Raw genomic sequence first — 15,905 nt, 5'->3', positions numbered from 1 at the left:
CCTGGTGGTAGGAAGAGCAAGTGCTTCTCTACCCCGAGTCGTTAGTACTGCGTAGGTAACACCAGGCCTCCTTCAGTAGAGTGGGTTTTGTCAATTTGAAAAGTGACACTAAACAGAGTTCTGTCATTACCAGTGATATGTCAATGTTTCACCAACTCCCAATTGACAGATGAAGCTGCTTTGGTGAAAGGAGCTAAAAAGCTGGGCTTTGTCTTCACAGCCAGAACACCATTCTCAGTCATCATAGAAGCGGTGAGTAACACGCGTATGCGCGTTTCACATCACCTACTTTGGTGAAGATTGTGCATGTGAAATGGCATGTCTGTTGTAAGTGATAGCTAAACTTCTCTTCTGGTGAAAAATCAGACCATAGGATGATATTAGCCTGTTTGAGTTGTTTTGCATTGCAGTACTGTTTCGCCCTTAAGGATGCTTTGCCACGTGTCTTTCATACACTGATGTGAAATTATTTGTAGCAAAGAACTTCACAAATCGACTCTTTGTTCTATAATAACTGGGAAGATAACTTAGCGGCCCACTTGTCTTTGAGGGCACATTTTACGTCTCTTTGTAGCCTCAGAGCCCAAGAGTTCTTACTCGGTGGAGCCTCACGGTCCACTGGGCTTCAGAAGTCTCTTCAGCCGGAAGAGGAGTCAGAGTTAAAATCTGTCTCTTTTTTTTTTTTTTTTTTTTTTTTTTGAGACGTGGTCTCACTCTGCTGCCCAGGCTGGAGTGCAGTGGTGCCATCTCGGCTCACTGAAACTTCTGCCTTCCAGGTTCAAGCAATTTTCCTGCCTCTGCCTCCCGAGCAGCTGGAACTGACTACAGGCACGTGCCACCACGCCTGACTAGTTTTTGTATTTATAGCAGAGACGAGGGTTTGCCATGTTGGCCAGGCTGGTCTCAAACTCCTGACCTCAAGTGATCCACCCGCCTTTGGCCTCCCAAAGTGCTGGGATTACAGGTGTGAGCCACTGTGCCCGGCTTTGATCTATTTTATCTGTGTGAGGGATCCCCCCTGCAACTGAAGTAAAGGGGTTTACATATTTTCTGATTTTCTTCTGAGTTTCCCTACTTACAGTCCAAAGGGAGAAATTCAGTGATAGAAAAATAATTATATCAATAAGAAGATCAAATACAGACCTTTGAAATTGGCAACAGAGGAAAATGGTGGTTACGGCTGGTGAGGCAGTGGTGTTTTTCATGATAACCAGTTAGAAGGGCTGTTTTCTTATTGTCTGGATTGATGATGAGGGTCTGGGGCTAGTCCCGGCCATCCCTTGCCTTTCCCCACCCCTCCATTTGGGGAAGACTCAGGGATTATAGTTTTTGGCTTTGTGGATGCATCCTCAAATCCATAGACCTTTAATGCATTTGAAATTCACTTCCAAATGGTATAATAACTTGATATTGTTCCTGACTTGGGAGTACTGTAGTAAGTTTTTTCTTTTAGTTATATGCAAAACCTATAAAATATCATATCTTATACGAAGTACCCATTTATTGGCATGTTCAGTTTCTTATGGAGTGCAGAGATGAGATCATGTAATCTTGTTTACTTTTAGTATGCTTATTTTAGTCAACAGAGGGAATTTAGCTTAGGGAAAGGTACCATCATTAAAAGTAGAATGAAGTACTGATTGAATATAGAATTTCACTTACAGAAGCTTTTTAAAAATGAGGTCTTTTCTCCCCTTCAGCTGGAGGAGAATTTTAATCTTAGCCGTAGGATTTTCAGTTGTGTGGGTGCTGCCGCATGTCTCTGCATTGCAGAAATGGAGGTTGGGAGTTGGGGGCTTGGATCATAGGTGAGAGAGACAGAAGAGAACAGGTGCTTCCACTTCACTCACAATGCCAGGTAAATGTGGAACCTGGAGAGCCTATTGGTGTCGTCCTCCTGGTGTTATATGCTGCATTGACTCCTCTTTGTTACCTCATTACAGTTTTAAGGTTGTATTTCTGGGGGTCACAAAAGACTACCTGATTAGTTAGGACTTGTAAATAACAATAATAAAAATCCTATTCAACCATTCATCAAACCACCAATTCTCAAATTACAGGTTTTGCATATAAGTAAAAGAAAAAACTTACCTCTGTACTACCAAGTCAGGAACAAATTCTCAAATTCCTACATGTTTACATGAAGTGTCCTCACCAATAGTCAGAACAGCCACGTCCATGGGCTGCATCTGGAGGTGGCTGGTGTAACTGTGGTGCGGAGAGGAGGCGGCTCCTGGGAGTGGCAGCCCTGTGCTGGGTGGTGGTGGTAGCACTGGGTGTCTTCTGAATGGGGACATGATGAAAAGTTGGGACAGTCTGTGGAGAAAGGGAACTCGGAATTCATGGTTCCAAAGAGGTGAATAAAGATTGAGGAAGGCTGGGTGAAGTGGATCATTAGTTGTTTTGTGGGATGCAAAGAGAAGGAGTGGAGAGTTGTGGGTGTGAATGAAGATAATGATTCCGTCATATACTTGGTAATTTGAATGTGTTACTTCATTGATTACTTCTCTGAGCCCTAAAAGACAAACGCTTTTGCCATGCATAAGAAAGTCACACACTTAGAGGCAGAAACTGGATTCAAACTCACATGTATTGGATGCCAAAGGCCACATTCTTTCCACTGTGAAGTGTTGGGGAAATGGAAAGATTAGATTAAAAATTTGAAAATAGTGTACACACCATCTGAAATTTTTAGATGGGAAAAAATTGTGAATATTGACATTCTAACTTGAGAGAACCCAAAGAAAAAGAGCGTTTGATTGATTGCTCTGAGACCAGGTACAGATTCACCATCTCTTTATCTGCAAATTCAAAACACAAATGCCTTTGAATTCCAAAAGATTTTTCCTAAGTTTGGTGAATAGTTATTTGGCAGCAAAACCTAATCAGAAGCGATGAGGCTGTTTATGATCTTTATGAATCTCACTTCCTGTGATATGCATACATTTTGCTGGAGAACGTGGATGTGTTGTATAACAGCATGTTACCCCAGACCCTGCTGGGGACATTATGGTAGATGGTCTAGAATATGCATATATTTTTATAAAATTTGTAAAATTCTGAATTCAGAAGCATAACTGGGCCAAAGGTTTCTGACGGAGCTGTGCAGCTGGTGTCCTTTATCTCCATCTCTTGGACGTGTCTACACCAGTCACCTGTTAGGACAGCCATAGCGCTGAAGAAACATGAGAAGCTTCCACCAGAAGAGGGAGCTCTGACCCCACCAGACATGTGAGAAAACAGTACATGTTGCAAAGGGCTAGAAGGTGGGAAGAGAGAGAGAGCCTATGTCTGTTTATGTTTTGGAGACAATTGCTTTGAGATTTTAATCCTCTGCACCTTGGGTAAGAGCCTATTTTTCTTCATTTAGATGGGACAGGAACAAACGTTCGGAATCCTTAATGTCCTGGAATTTTCTAGGTATGTTTCTCTTTCATACATTTCAAATAAAATAATTATATTTATTTACTAACTTCAGAGTGTTTACATGATTGTATGATATAATCCAGTATAGTACTTAAGTATTAAATATAATAAATGTATCTCCATAAACTCTCTTCTCCTTGGAATTTGTGACTTTCATTAAGGAAAGTGAAGCAGGTTATTTTTCTTTGCTTTACTCGAGAAATGCTCTACTTCCATGTCCTCCTTTTTCTTTAGATTGCCAGAGCCTGATGTTCTTGCATCAGCAGCTGCAGACATGTCTGAATAGTTTGGAGCATGTGATGAGGGCATTATTTTCATTGGCGTTTCCCAAGTCCCATGAGGTCATTCCTCTTACTCCATCTGAGACTCCTCTGGAGATCTGAGAAACTGACAAATGATGACAGATGAGATCAGTTCATCTCATTAGAGGCTGGGTCCACATAGGGCAGTTTTCCTGGACTTACTCAGAAGCATTCTTCCCCGGTACAATTTTGAAAAGTAAGACCCAGGAATATTTGTTGGACTTTTTTGTTCACATAGAACAGTCATTGTTATAAGGAAACATATCTTAATTTTTTGTTTCTTTGCCTCTTTTTAACATGGAATTGTCAGTACTAAAGCAAAGTCCTGTTGCTATCTCAAAAGCATCTTTTCCTATGATTAAAATTAGGTGGAGTTTTCAATAACCTTTGTTAAATGATTCACAAATTGTTTGCTCTGTTTTGTAAGCTATTTTTAAATAAGGATTAGTTTTTTATCTTTGTATAGGAAATACTTTCCAGCCCTAGTCTTTAGTTTTAGGACTGCAGGCTTGGACTTGGAACCATGGGGAGGGGAGGAGGGATGGTTGATGACGGTGGTGGCTCATGTAGGAAGTGGTGACAGTGTCCGTACGTGTGGAGGTAAGCGACGTGCTAGGCATCTCTCCAGACTGTTTTGTGCCCCATCTTTTGTTGGAAATTGCAGTGCCCTGTGACTGCATTAACTAGGACTAGCAGTTATTGGACAGGCAAGGAGGAGGAGAAAAGAGAGTTAGATAAAAACAGGTGACTATGGATAGAGACACAAAGATGTATTAAAATGTGTTTATGGGAGAATAAGAAGGAACAGAAAGATAATTTGTGGTTATAGTCGTGAGTCTATTTGTTTTTCGTGGACTCATCTGTTTCCCAGTGCCAGTTACTCTTGATAATACTCTCTTGAAGTAGTTACTTTACACATTGAGAAACTGAAACATGGGTTTTAAGTACTGCCAGGAGTGCCTACCTGTAAGATGGTTGAGAGAGAAAGCAAATCCAGGTCAGCTAGAGCGCTATGGGTTAGGATGTGAGAATTTATCCAGAACTGAAGAGAGACTGTCCCCCACTCTTAGAGACTTATAGTCCATTGGGAACCACCACATTGAAAGGCCAGAGAGATGGGGGGTGTAGGCCTCCTGTAGTTGGAGGGTGCTTCAGGAGGTTGAAATGTTGTTGGCAAAGGAGGATCAGAATGTGTAGAAGAGGAGAATGGTGAGTCCTGTGTGTGCTCAAAGCCTGGTGGTCGTGCATGGGAGTGTTGGTGGGAGATGAGGCGAGGCTGCACAGGTGGATGGAGAGCAGTAAGAAGAATTCATAGGCGGTGGAGACTCCTTGAGGACTCGGTGGGTGAGGATGGGCCAGGAGGAAAGACGTGTGAGGAAGTGTAGATGCTGCGGTGAGGGGGGAGAGAGTTCCTTGGTGCTGAATTGGGAGTGTTCTGTGGATCTGTGATTTCTTTTACTCCAGTTAAAAGATGACACAGGGAGGAGCTTCCGAGTTAAGTGGATCTATACCGAGTCTCCCACTTTTGTACCTACTAGGCACGTTACTTGATAGCTTAGAGGTGGAAAATAAAGAATATTTTTAGAGAGTAGAGTCAGAAGTCAATCGGATGTGGACTGTCAGTGCTAGAATTCTCCTTTTCTGTTTTTCCTACTGCAGATAGCGGTGCTAGTCCAGTTTCATGGCAGGGAAAGAAATAGGCATATGTTCGTTAGATGTAAATAAAAAGAGTAGGAGATACACAGTTAGGCCCTACTTTGAAGAAAAAGGCAGGGAAAGATAGACCTTGGCCATTTTTAGGAACCCCAGACCATCTTTTGTTTTGACTGGTGTCCAGCTGGGGGACGTGCATCCTGTAAACAGACCAGTGAAGACTTTGTTTTTTTCACTCCCCCAGTGACAGAAAAAGAATGTCTGTAATTGTCCGAACTCCTTCAGGACGGCTTCGACTCTACTGTAAAGGGGCTGTAAGTATCGGAGAAGCGGTGTGCACAGCAGAGTTCTTGGCAGCTTTGTTAATCTGCTGCCTTTCCTAACTGCTTTCCTCATCACTCCCTGACTGTTTGTCCAGAGTGGAAAGACTCTTTCAGGTGGGCTGTGAAGTTGACTTCGTAGTAAAAGCCCACTGAAGATAATGGTGGTTCAGGGCAGTGTAGCAAAGATGGTCAGTGCAAAGCTTACTTTTAGCCAATCGTTGGTTTCAGAAACAGTGACTCCATGTGTCGTGCAAAATCCTTGGAATATGAATTCTTATTGCAGTTTTACCAGCATTGTGTTTTGACTTTGGGAAGATAAGTAATTTGTGTTGACCTATGATAATCTTAAGTACTCTGATACATGTTGGTTCTCTAGCACCTCCTCTTCTCAGTTGTTGTGGTTGTTTTTTCTGTACATTATGGAGAGCCGTGTTGGAGGGACAAAGGCGATGCCCATGTGTAGCTGCGTTATTACTGCCCCTTTTACTCAGTTTCCTGGGTCAGGCTTTGTGTCCTGTGTACCTTCTAGTAGCCAAATCTAAATGGTTTATTTCAAAGGAAAGATGTTACTGCTTATGAATCTTAAGACTAGGTCCTGTTAAATTGTAGTCTTACGTACTGAGGGAAAGAATTAACTAGCCGGGCGAGGTGGCGGCGCCTGTAGTCCCAGCTACTCGGGAGGCTGAGGCAGGAGAATGGCGTGAACCCGGGAGGCGGAGCTTGCAGTGAGCTGAGATCCGGCCACTGCACTCCAGCCTGGGCGACAGAGCCAGACTCCGTCTCAAAAAAAAAAAAAAAGAATTATTAAACTTATTTTATTTGACTATGTCAAGGATACAAAGCTCTCCTAGGATTAATTGGTGGTTGACAGTATTACTAATCTTTACCAGTTGTGGCAAGAAGAGTGGTTTTATTTGAGTACATGATGACCAGAGCTTTTTACAAATGAAAGAATGCATGGGAATTTTAAAGGCATTATATTTGGACTTGCTAAAGAATTCTGTGTTTATGGTAAAATGAATTGAGCCTCATCTAGGTTTTGTTCTCATATGATATATTTTTAAAACTTTTTGTTTATTCATTTGCTATTGTGTTCTAAGTACCACATCGAGTACAACAGGTGTCAGTGTGAGGTGGTAGAGAGAGGAGGGCTGTCAGTATAGAAGAGGTACATATGAAAATGCTGCAAAGGTGTATTTTATTTTTATAGGATTTAATTCTCTCCAAAACCAAACTCAGTTTAAAAAAATTTTTTTAGAAGCCTAAAACTATGCAATTTATAACATATTTGATGGATTATCTGTGGGATCTGGTCCCCTAACCCTTCTTGTCAGTCATGGAAATAGTTGTAGACAGATGAGCTGTGCACCTGTGTGTTTCTCGACAGAATTGAGTTCAGTGCCCAGTGGGTTGTGCCCTCTATGCTTAGGATTGCCTGCCGTGTTGGGAAGCAAGGTTGTATTTGAGTAACTTAGGATGTGCGTTTTACCCTTTCCCCTTCTGCACAAGCACCTGATAAACTTTGGGATATGAGTTTTGCAAATTTTGGTGAATATAGGCCCCCTTGTGTTCCGATGATTCTCCCGTACTTCTGATTCTCCCCAGCATATTTTTGTTTGGCTTTTAAGATACAGATTTGGGTTTTGTTGGACACATTCATACCCAATTTGTTTTCCAAAGCTCATGCCTGAGCCCAGCCAAATGCTAAATTCCTACTTACCCACTCGGGTATTCTTATGCATGTTAGATAAACAGAAACAAAGCCGTGTTTAGCATGCTGGCTGGAAGGTTTACTGAAGGGTTTGCCAGTCACAACGTTTCCCTATTTTATAGGATAATGTAATTTTTGAGAGACTTTCAAAAGACTCAAAATATATGGAGGAAACATTATGCCATCTGGAATACTTTGCCACGGAAGGTAAGTGGAATTTGGAAATGCTGTTTTTGGCCATTGGAGCTGTACTTTCAAGCATGTTGTCTTGATTTCCAGGAGCACATTCTTCCAGTGCCTGCCCCATCCCCTCCTGTGCCCATGGCAGTGACAAGATGCATAGCCAAATCCAAACTCAGTTACCTGTAGATGCCTCTGTCACTCATCAGTAGTGGAGCAGAGGGAGAGGCAGGCCAACGCACAGCATGTAGAATCACCTTTAGTTACTAGTCCCCTTCTCAGAAAACTCATGTGGTTATTTTCCGGTTCCTCTCGTGGTGTCCTTATGTCACTGGCTTATCCATGACTTAAGGAAATAATAATTCATGGAACCCATAGTGAGCAGGAAAGGAGTTCTCTGGAAGGCTGTAAACGACACTGGTGTCAGGTGTTTCTGCTAGCGAATGTCATGATACTCAGCATGATAGCTGGAGCCGTGCTGAAGTGCTGACTGCTGCTTTCTGGCCTCTGGCTCTGCATGCATGCACATGTGAGTACACACTGACACACATGCATGGGTGTGGCTGCCTGAAAGCCTGGATCTTTCATGGGATAGAACATGGGGCCTTTCCTTGCTGTCTTGAAACACACTTCCCACCTCCTCTGCGTGAAACCTGCCTACTGTGCATGGATCATGCACAGCCGCTGAACCTCTCTGCCACGGAGAATTCACTATTCTGACTTCTTGTGCACTCAGACTTACAGAAGAGGTAGTTTATATTAGAATACAGGCGAGTTGTTTTTAAACTTCCCTTGGTAGATGTGGGAGTGTTGAATTAGAGTGACCTAAGGTACCGAGTCTCTTCAATTTTTTTGAGCATACTGATGGGAAAGGGAGCACAGGCTGTCCCCTAGGAGGTCACGCGTTCTGCCTGCCTCCATTCACCAGTGGCTGTCTTGCAGGCTTGCGGACTCTCTGTGTGGCTTACGCTGATCTCTCTGAGAATGAGTATGAGGAGTGGCTGAAAGTCTATCAGGAAGCCAGCACCATATTGAAGGACAGAGCTCAACGGTTGGAAGAGTGTTACGAGATCATTGAGAAGGTAACCGCACACAATACAGTCTTCACAGCTCCATGAAGGACTTCACCTATTTCACAAAGCCTTTGACCAGGAATCCTTTTACTGTGTAGGGATGTTCTCTTTTCTTGTGTCTTAATGGACCAGTAGCTCTGAGTCATTTTCTTTGCTTTAGGAAGCACTTGGTTTGCGTGGTCTCTCTGAAAGGTCTAGCCACCCTCAGCTAAGCATTATTGATAGCTTAAGAAATATCACGTCAAAAACAGCATCAATGACTTTGCTTAAGATTAGGCTTAATGAGATTAGCTCACAGTGTTGAGTTACAGGAGCAATCAGAATGCTGTGGAGGCCGGTTAGATGTTGTAATGCTAAGCTTTCTCGCACCAACTTACTCTAATGATACTTAAGCTTTGCAATGGCTGCTCCACATTGCCTACTTTGATTTTGTTGTTGTTGTTCTTTTCAGTTTATCCTAAGGCATTAGCTCACTTTCAAATTATTGGTTTCCTTTAAGTGTGGGAGCCAGATTTCAGCTTTTTCTGTTTCATGTTGGCAGCCTTAGGGCCATCCAATTTCCAGTTTCTGTAACTTTTTTTTTTTTTTTAATATAGACAAGGAGTTTCCCTGTTACCCAGCACCCAGGTTAGAATGTAGTGGTGCAGTCATAGCTCACTACGGCCTCCAACTCCTAGATTCGTGCTAACCTCCCACTTCAGCCTTCCAAGTAGCTGGGACTACAGGATCATGCTACCATGCCTGGCTAAGTTTCATATTTTTTTGTAGAGATGGGATCGTGCTATGTTGCCCAGGCTGCTCTGAAACTGAAGTAGCCCTCATACCTGGGCTCGAGTAGCCCTCATGCCTGGGCCTCCCAAATCCAAAAGTGCTGGGATTACAGGTGTGAGCCACCATGTCTGGCCCAGTTTCCATAACTTTGAAAACATCGCCTATTTACTTTTTTTCATTCCTCTGTTGGTTTTAAAAAATTCTCCTCTGCTTTTTTATACTCAGTTTTTGGTTTAAGTTTTATATTCAGTTATGTATATTCAGTCATTTTAATGTACTGAATTAAAATGAACTGAATAAAACTGAATTCAGGCGTTTATTTGCCGTTATACTGGAAATAGCCCACATTATTTTTAGAATTAGAAAAAAGTAATTAAATAGGTGACGTGCCTATGGTGGGTGCTCAAGAGGTAGCTGGATCTTCCCACAGTCTGTGACCAAGCAGAGGTGCTATATCCTAGAGAGACTTGGGATGTGGATACATGGAGCAGGCCCTTTGTGTAGTCTCTGAAATCTGCCAGACCAGCAGGCACAGCACAGGCAGCCGGAGGGAATCGCACATCCACACCCATCCTCAGTGTGAGCTGATCTGCCCTGGACCTTAAAGAGCTCCAAAAGGGGCAACGTTTTATAGCTACCCTCAATCTTAAGATACTTGGATGTTTTTTTCTCTCACTGTTAAATTCTTAGCACCACAAGTCTCTTATTCCTATTTTGCCATATCATCTAGAATTAGTTCTCATCATTTGTTAAATGTGATATTATGTGCTACTCATTTGTGGACTGAAAGGGAGGGCTCAGGTACTGTCAGTGTCCTTGGGATAACCTGCCCCTCTGCTGTGCTGCCAGATGGTTTCTATTCTAACAAGCCCCTGTATCGAGAAATCAGTGATGAGTACTGTGCGGCCTGTGTCTGTAGAGTGAGTCCATCACTGCAAGGCATTTGGAAATGCCACCCATCCAGATGCCGTCTGCAGACACAGGTGTAAAATAGAGGAAATAGAACAACTGTCTCAGAACAGTTTGATTGCCTTTCTTTGCCAGAATTCATTAGTGCTGTTCTTAAGTATGTGCCAATCTTTAACTGAGGATATTTTTTCAATCTAGAATTTACTGCTACTTGGAGCCACAGCCATAGAAGATCGCCTTCAAGCAGGAGTTCCAGAAACCATCGCAACTCTGTTGAAGGCAGAAATTAAAATATGGGTGTTGACAGGAGACAAACAAGAAACTGCGATTAATATAGGTAATGATTTTTACAAATAATTTCCTGGTGCTGGCTTTTGTATTACAGTTTTTCGAGTATCTTGTAAATGTGTCTAAATGTTTCTCAAATTCATTGACCCATGGCGTTTTACAGGACTCTTCATTCACAAGGCTAAGAAAAATTGACCCGAATCAAATGAAGATGCCCTCATTCCTGTTACAAACATGAAAACCATCATAGTTCCTAGAAAAGAGTTAGACACACTTACGTAGGGCATAGAATTCAAGATTTGACAGCTTCGATTTTCTTGTTGCTTTCTTCACAAGATTTTAGTCTGAGACTAAGAGAACATGTTTTCACTAGGTTTAAATATGCCTTATTATTTTATGTAATTATAACCGTTTTAATGGTTTTGCCCATTAATGGACTTTTCTAAGAGCCTTGTGTCTTTCCCTTCCCAGCTTGGTTGACAACTTCCTTGCTTACAGAGCATCACAGAGATGAAAATTGAAGAAAAGGAATTTAAGTCAGGATAACTATGCCATTGTTAAAGGAGCACATTTTAAGTTTCAAAAGGAGTTGCAGCTACTCGTTTTTTAAAAATCTAATCTTGATTATTTGAAATATTTAAACATTATCTGGCACTTTTTTTTGAGACAGAGTCTTGCTCTATTGCCCAGACTGGAGTGCAGTGACGCCGTCTCGACTCACTGCAAGCTCTGCCTCCCAGGTTCATGCCATTCTCCTGCCTCAGCTTCCGGAGTAGCTGGGACTACAGGTGCCCACCACCACACCTGGCTAATTTTTTGTATTTTTAGTAGAGTTGGGGTTTCATCCTGTTAGCCAGGATGGTCTTGATGTCCTGATCTTGTGATCTACCCGCCTCGGCCTCCCAAAGTGCTGTGATTACAGGCATGAGCCACCATGCCTGGTCTGTCTGGTACTTTGATCACCATTATAGTGTAACAAGACCTGGAGCATATGTGGTAAAATGAACACATAAGGACTGCATAACTTATAATATCTCACTAGTAGTAGACTTCTCTCTTCTCTCTTCTCTTCTCTTCTCTTCTCTTCTCTTCTCTTCTCTTCTCTTCTCTTCTCTCTCCCCTCTCTCGAGATAGAGCCTCTCTCTGTCACCCAGGCTGGAGTGCAGTGGCGCAATCTCGGCTCACTGCAAGCTCAGCCTCCTGGGTTCACGCCATTCTCCTGCCTCAGCCTCCCGAGTAGCTGGGACTACAGGCGCCACCACCACACCCGGCTAATTTTTTGTATTTTTAGTACAGATGGGGTTTCACGGTATTAGCCAGGATAGTCTCCATCTCCTGACCTCGTGATCCGCCCTCCTCGGCCTCCCAAAGTGCTGGGATTACAGGCGTGAGCCACCGCGCCCGGCCGAAGTGGACTCTGTTTCTGTATCTGTTTCTCTGTCTGTGCTCCGTGTGTTAGGAGGAACCTACTACAGCCTCTGTATTCAAGCGACTGTAGTGCTCTTCAGAGTAGTCTGCTTGAAATACTCTCAACATAATCCAATGGTGTCCCTTTCCTGAAAACCTGATCTTTGAATCATCTTTGTCTCTCTTACAACCTCAGTTGTAAATAATACCTGCCTTCTTGGGTAAATTGAACTAAAAAAAAAAAAGACAAAAGCCGTATAATCGTTTCTTGTCAGGGATATAGCTAATTAAATGGAAGTTGGGCTCCCAAACAACTGAAGTTAAGCTCACAAGAGAGTGACATAGGATTCATAAACAGTTCCTGAAAAATCAGCCATAGATTTTGTTCCTGGATTTGTGCTGGTTGTCACTCAGATGCTTGGTTTTGGAGAAGAGTATGATGGTATTTTAGTGCAGAATCATCACTGCTAGTAGAAAATACAAACCCCAAGCTTCCAGCGCTCTGATGATGCGGCTAGCATTTTTACAGATGAAGAATAACACATTTGCTTTTTGTATACTATGTTTCTGTATAAGTATATAGATTGGCCCCTTATGTGTTATTTTTCATACGAGTTTGGCCTAAAACGCCTGCTCTGGATCTGCGGCCCCTGTTCTTCACGGATGGCATGCTAAGTTGACTGCCACCCTGAAATACTTACCTAAAATGTAGGTGGCATGCCTTCCACCCTCTTAGAGCAATGTGAAAAAAGAGGGGGTAACCCCTCAAGGTAAAATTGAGCTGTATCATGACTTTAACCTGCAAACAATACGTCAGATTTGCCCTCCTATCACAGTACAGCCTGGATCGAGGTTTTTGATAATGGGCCATAAAATATAGTATCTTGGGTTAATAAAATGATGACTTTCTCAAAAAAAAAAAAAACATTGAGCTGTAGAGTGGTAACCCTTCTTAGTTTTCCAGATCTTGAGTGTTCCTGCTGGCCTAATAACCTATGCATGTTGCTGGCCCTAGACTAAACTACCTTCAGAGTGTTCTTGGATGTGCCCTGGCTGGAAAAGGGCCACGGCTCCCTCTCACTGCCTTTCATCCACACTACACTGCCCAGCCCCTGGGAGCACATGCAGCCTTTTTTTTTTTTTTTTTTCCATATTCATTTTGTTATACCTGCGTCTGTCTAGCTATTTGGGATAAACACTGAAAAGCGCTGAAAATCAACCCAGAAAACACAAATGGATGATGAATTGAAAAGGAAACTTTTACTTGTATGCGATGAGGCTGCTCTGAGCCTTATGAGATAACTGATACCATTCCAAACAATTTTTTTAAAATAACGATTGTTACTCTGTTTTTACTTTTTTCTAAGAGGGTGTAGTCATGTGTAGTGCTGGTGCCAGAACCACTCACATCATTTGCTATCTCTTTACTGATCTTAGCAAGTACTCTCCAAGACAACTAGAAGATGATGCTTTATAACCTGATGACTTTGTGTCAAAGTCTTATGTTTATCATGGAGGCTTTCTCTATTCACATTTTATCTAGTGTATCAGTCAGATTCAAACACATCTTGGGTGTTAGTAAGCTTCTAACAGCTGGAGAATTGATTTCTTTGAGAGAGCTATATCTGAATTGTTTCTTCACTTCGCCTTTGGAACTCAAGCTTGTAGCCCTGGGTGATGTTGAGAATTTAAGTGTCGTTTTATGATTTAAGGTATCTGTTAAGCCTACAAATGATGCAGAAGGCTCAGGAAAGCATATACGTCCAGACATTTTATTAGACTTATCGGTGTCAGACCACAGGTGGCAGCTGTCAGCAGCATGAGGTCATGCTCTAGGTACAGGGTGGGTTTCTAAGCCTGTTTTCTCGTGATATAGCCCTCATACCCCTGGTAGTATAAACCACTGTTGACTTGTCTCCCATAATACTTTACATTTTCATGCATCCTGTGTGGGTTTTAAGGTATCCAGAAGATATTTGGGAAGATCAAGTATCTAGCAGTTCTCCTTCTAGATGAAAAAAGGGAAACAGCAAGTTAATGGAGTGTCTGGTAAGTGCCAGGCACTTGCTTCAAGATCACCTTCAAGCAAGAGTTCTGAAAACTCTTTTTTAAATCTTTACATATGAACAGTCTTATAGTTCAAGGAGGAAATTCTACGTTTCCCAGGGCTATACCCTACTTAATGACCAAACTGCTACTAGGTTTCAGGGCTCTTGACTTCTGGTGTGGGGCTTATTTAGAGGGATTCACATAGCTTTTGCAAAAAATGTTTTCTGCAATTTGATTTAAAAGACCACGGAGAATGGTAGTATATTTCATCTATTCCAAGGCGCACATTGTTTTTACATGTTAATGTCTCTGAAATGGGGATGCTTTATGGTTGTTGACTCTTACGCTTTTAATTGACAACATTATCTTAGTGGTATGTACCATTAGAGTTCATCTTTAGATTTGGTGACATCAAGTATCTTTGGTGTTTGGGGGTGTTGGCTCTTTTTAGAGTTTGTTTTCCTTTCTTTTTTTTTTAAAGTATATCTCATAGTTTGAGAATTTATTTTTAAAGTTTAACATTTTGTTCATACCTTGGAAAAAAAGTACACTTAGTCAAATCAAGTACCAGGACATGTGTCTCCTGTGAGCCAGTGAATTTTATGTAGATAGACAATCGTCTTGTGCATAGGTTTTAGTCGTTTGAAATGGGCATGTTGCCAGAATCCTGCAATGCTGTGCTTGCATTTATGCTAACTAGCTGTGTTTTGAGGAGTTGGCGATTTTCTCGTTTAGCTGAAAAATTTGGCATCAGCTGGTCTAAAGTGAAATTTCAGATGTCGCCCTGGTAAATCTCGCAGTGGTCATTTCCTTATTACCACTGGATAAAATATCTATTAAATAGTTATGCAGTAGATGTGGAGTTTTCAGAGTCTGTAATTTTTTTTTAATGGATGTAGGATGAGTGAGAACAAAATCCTAGGGTGTATTCCATTTTATAGTAATTAAGTTGGCATTAGCTTTCTTCTTAAAACATTTCTGAATTGAAATTTCAAGTCTTTCCCCCCCATCCCTGTCTTTTGCTACCCATCATTTGATACTTTTAAACCATTTCTTACGGTCTTAGAGGTTTATTTTTAAAACGTTAATAAATTCTATTGTGTATATTTAAGGTAAACAATAGGATGATGTGAGATACATGTAGATTATTTTTGAAGTTTAATTTTAGGAAGTGACTCAATATGTCACTTGCCCGTCCTGTAATTGCCCGTACATTTTCTTGTTCGTTTAAAGGAAGGTGAGTTGCCATTCTCAGGTGAAGCTGGCCTGTGAGGGTGGCAACACTGGTAATGCTCTCAATCATACTGCTGTTTTTCACGGAAGATTCAGTCCTGTATTTCTTGATTTCTTGCAGCTGACTTTGCCAGGTGCTCCACTATAAGCTTGGGGAACTTCCATTCCACACTCGGGGCACGAGTTAATTATGAGACAAGTCAGAGAATGAAATAGATGAGGAAGCACCAATTGTGCAGTGTAGATGTTAATCATGACTAGCTTTTGTAATAGTTACTAGCAAATACTATCTATTGTGTGCCAGATACTGCACTAAGTCCTTGACATATGTTTTATATTTAATTCCCTTGGAGAATTTAAAAGGCATTATCCCCCTTTAAAGATACAACTGAGGCACAGAGAGATGAAGTAACTTAGCCTAGGTCACACAGATGTGAGAAAGCTGAAAATCTTGAGCACATAACCACAACACACAGTGTTCATTTCTCAGAGGGAGCAGCAGGGGTTGTAAAGGACCAGGGGAGTCTTCCTGGATGAGACACATTTAAAACTTGAGCCTAGGCCGGGCGCGGTGGCTCAA

The 15,905-nt window shown here is 41.8% G+C and overlaps 1 protein-coding gene across 1 annotated transcript in view; it reads left to right on the top strand.

Moving 5' to 3' along the window:
- The window catches only part of ATP8A2 (ATPase, aminophospholipid transporter, class I, type 8A, member 2), a 560,732-nt gene that overhangs the window by 101,459 nt on the left and 443,368 nt on the right, over window positions 1–15,905 (top strand). The window contains 6 exon segments of the mRNA XM_011958629.1: window positions 170–252; window positions 3,371–3,420; window positions 5,626–5,695; window positions 7,538–7,622; window positions 8,538–8,677; window positions 10,547–10,685. Coding sequence (XP_011814019.1) covers window positions 170–252; window positions 3,371–3,420; window positions 5,626–5,695; window positions 7,538–7,622; window positions 8,538–8,677; window positions 10,547–10,685 — 567 coding nt within the window.

Source organism: Colobus angolensis, unplaced genomic scaffold (genome assembly GCF_000951035.1).
Source record: "Colobus angolensis palliatus isolate OR3802 unplaced genomic scaffold, Cang.pa_1.0 Scaffold113, whole genome shotgun sequence".
Lineage (NCBI taxonomy): Eukaryota > Metazoa > Chordata > Mammalia > Primates > Cercopithecidae > Colobus > Colobus angolensis.
This window is presented reverse-complemented; position numbering and strand designations above follow the sequence as displayed.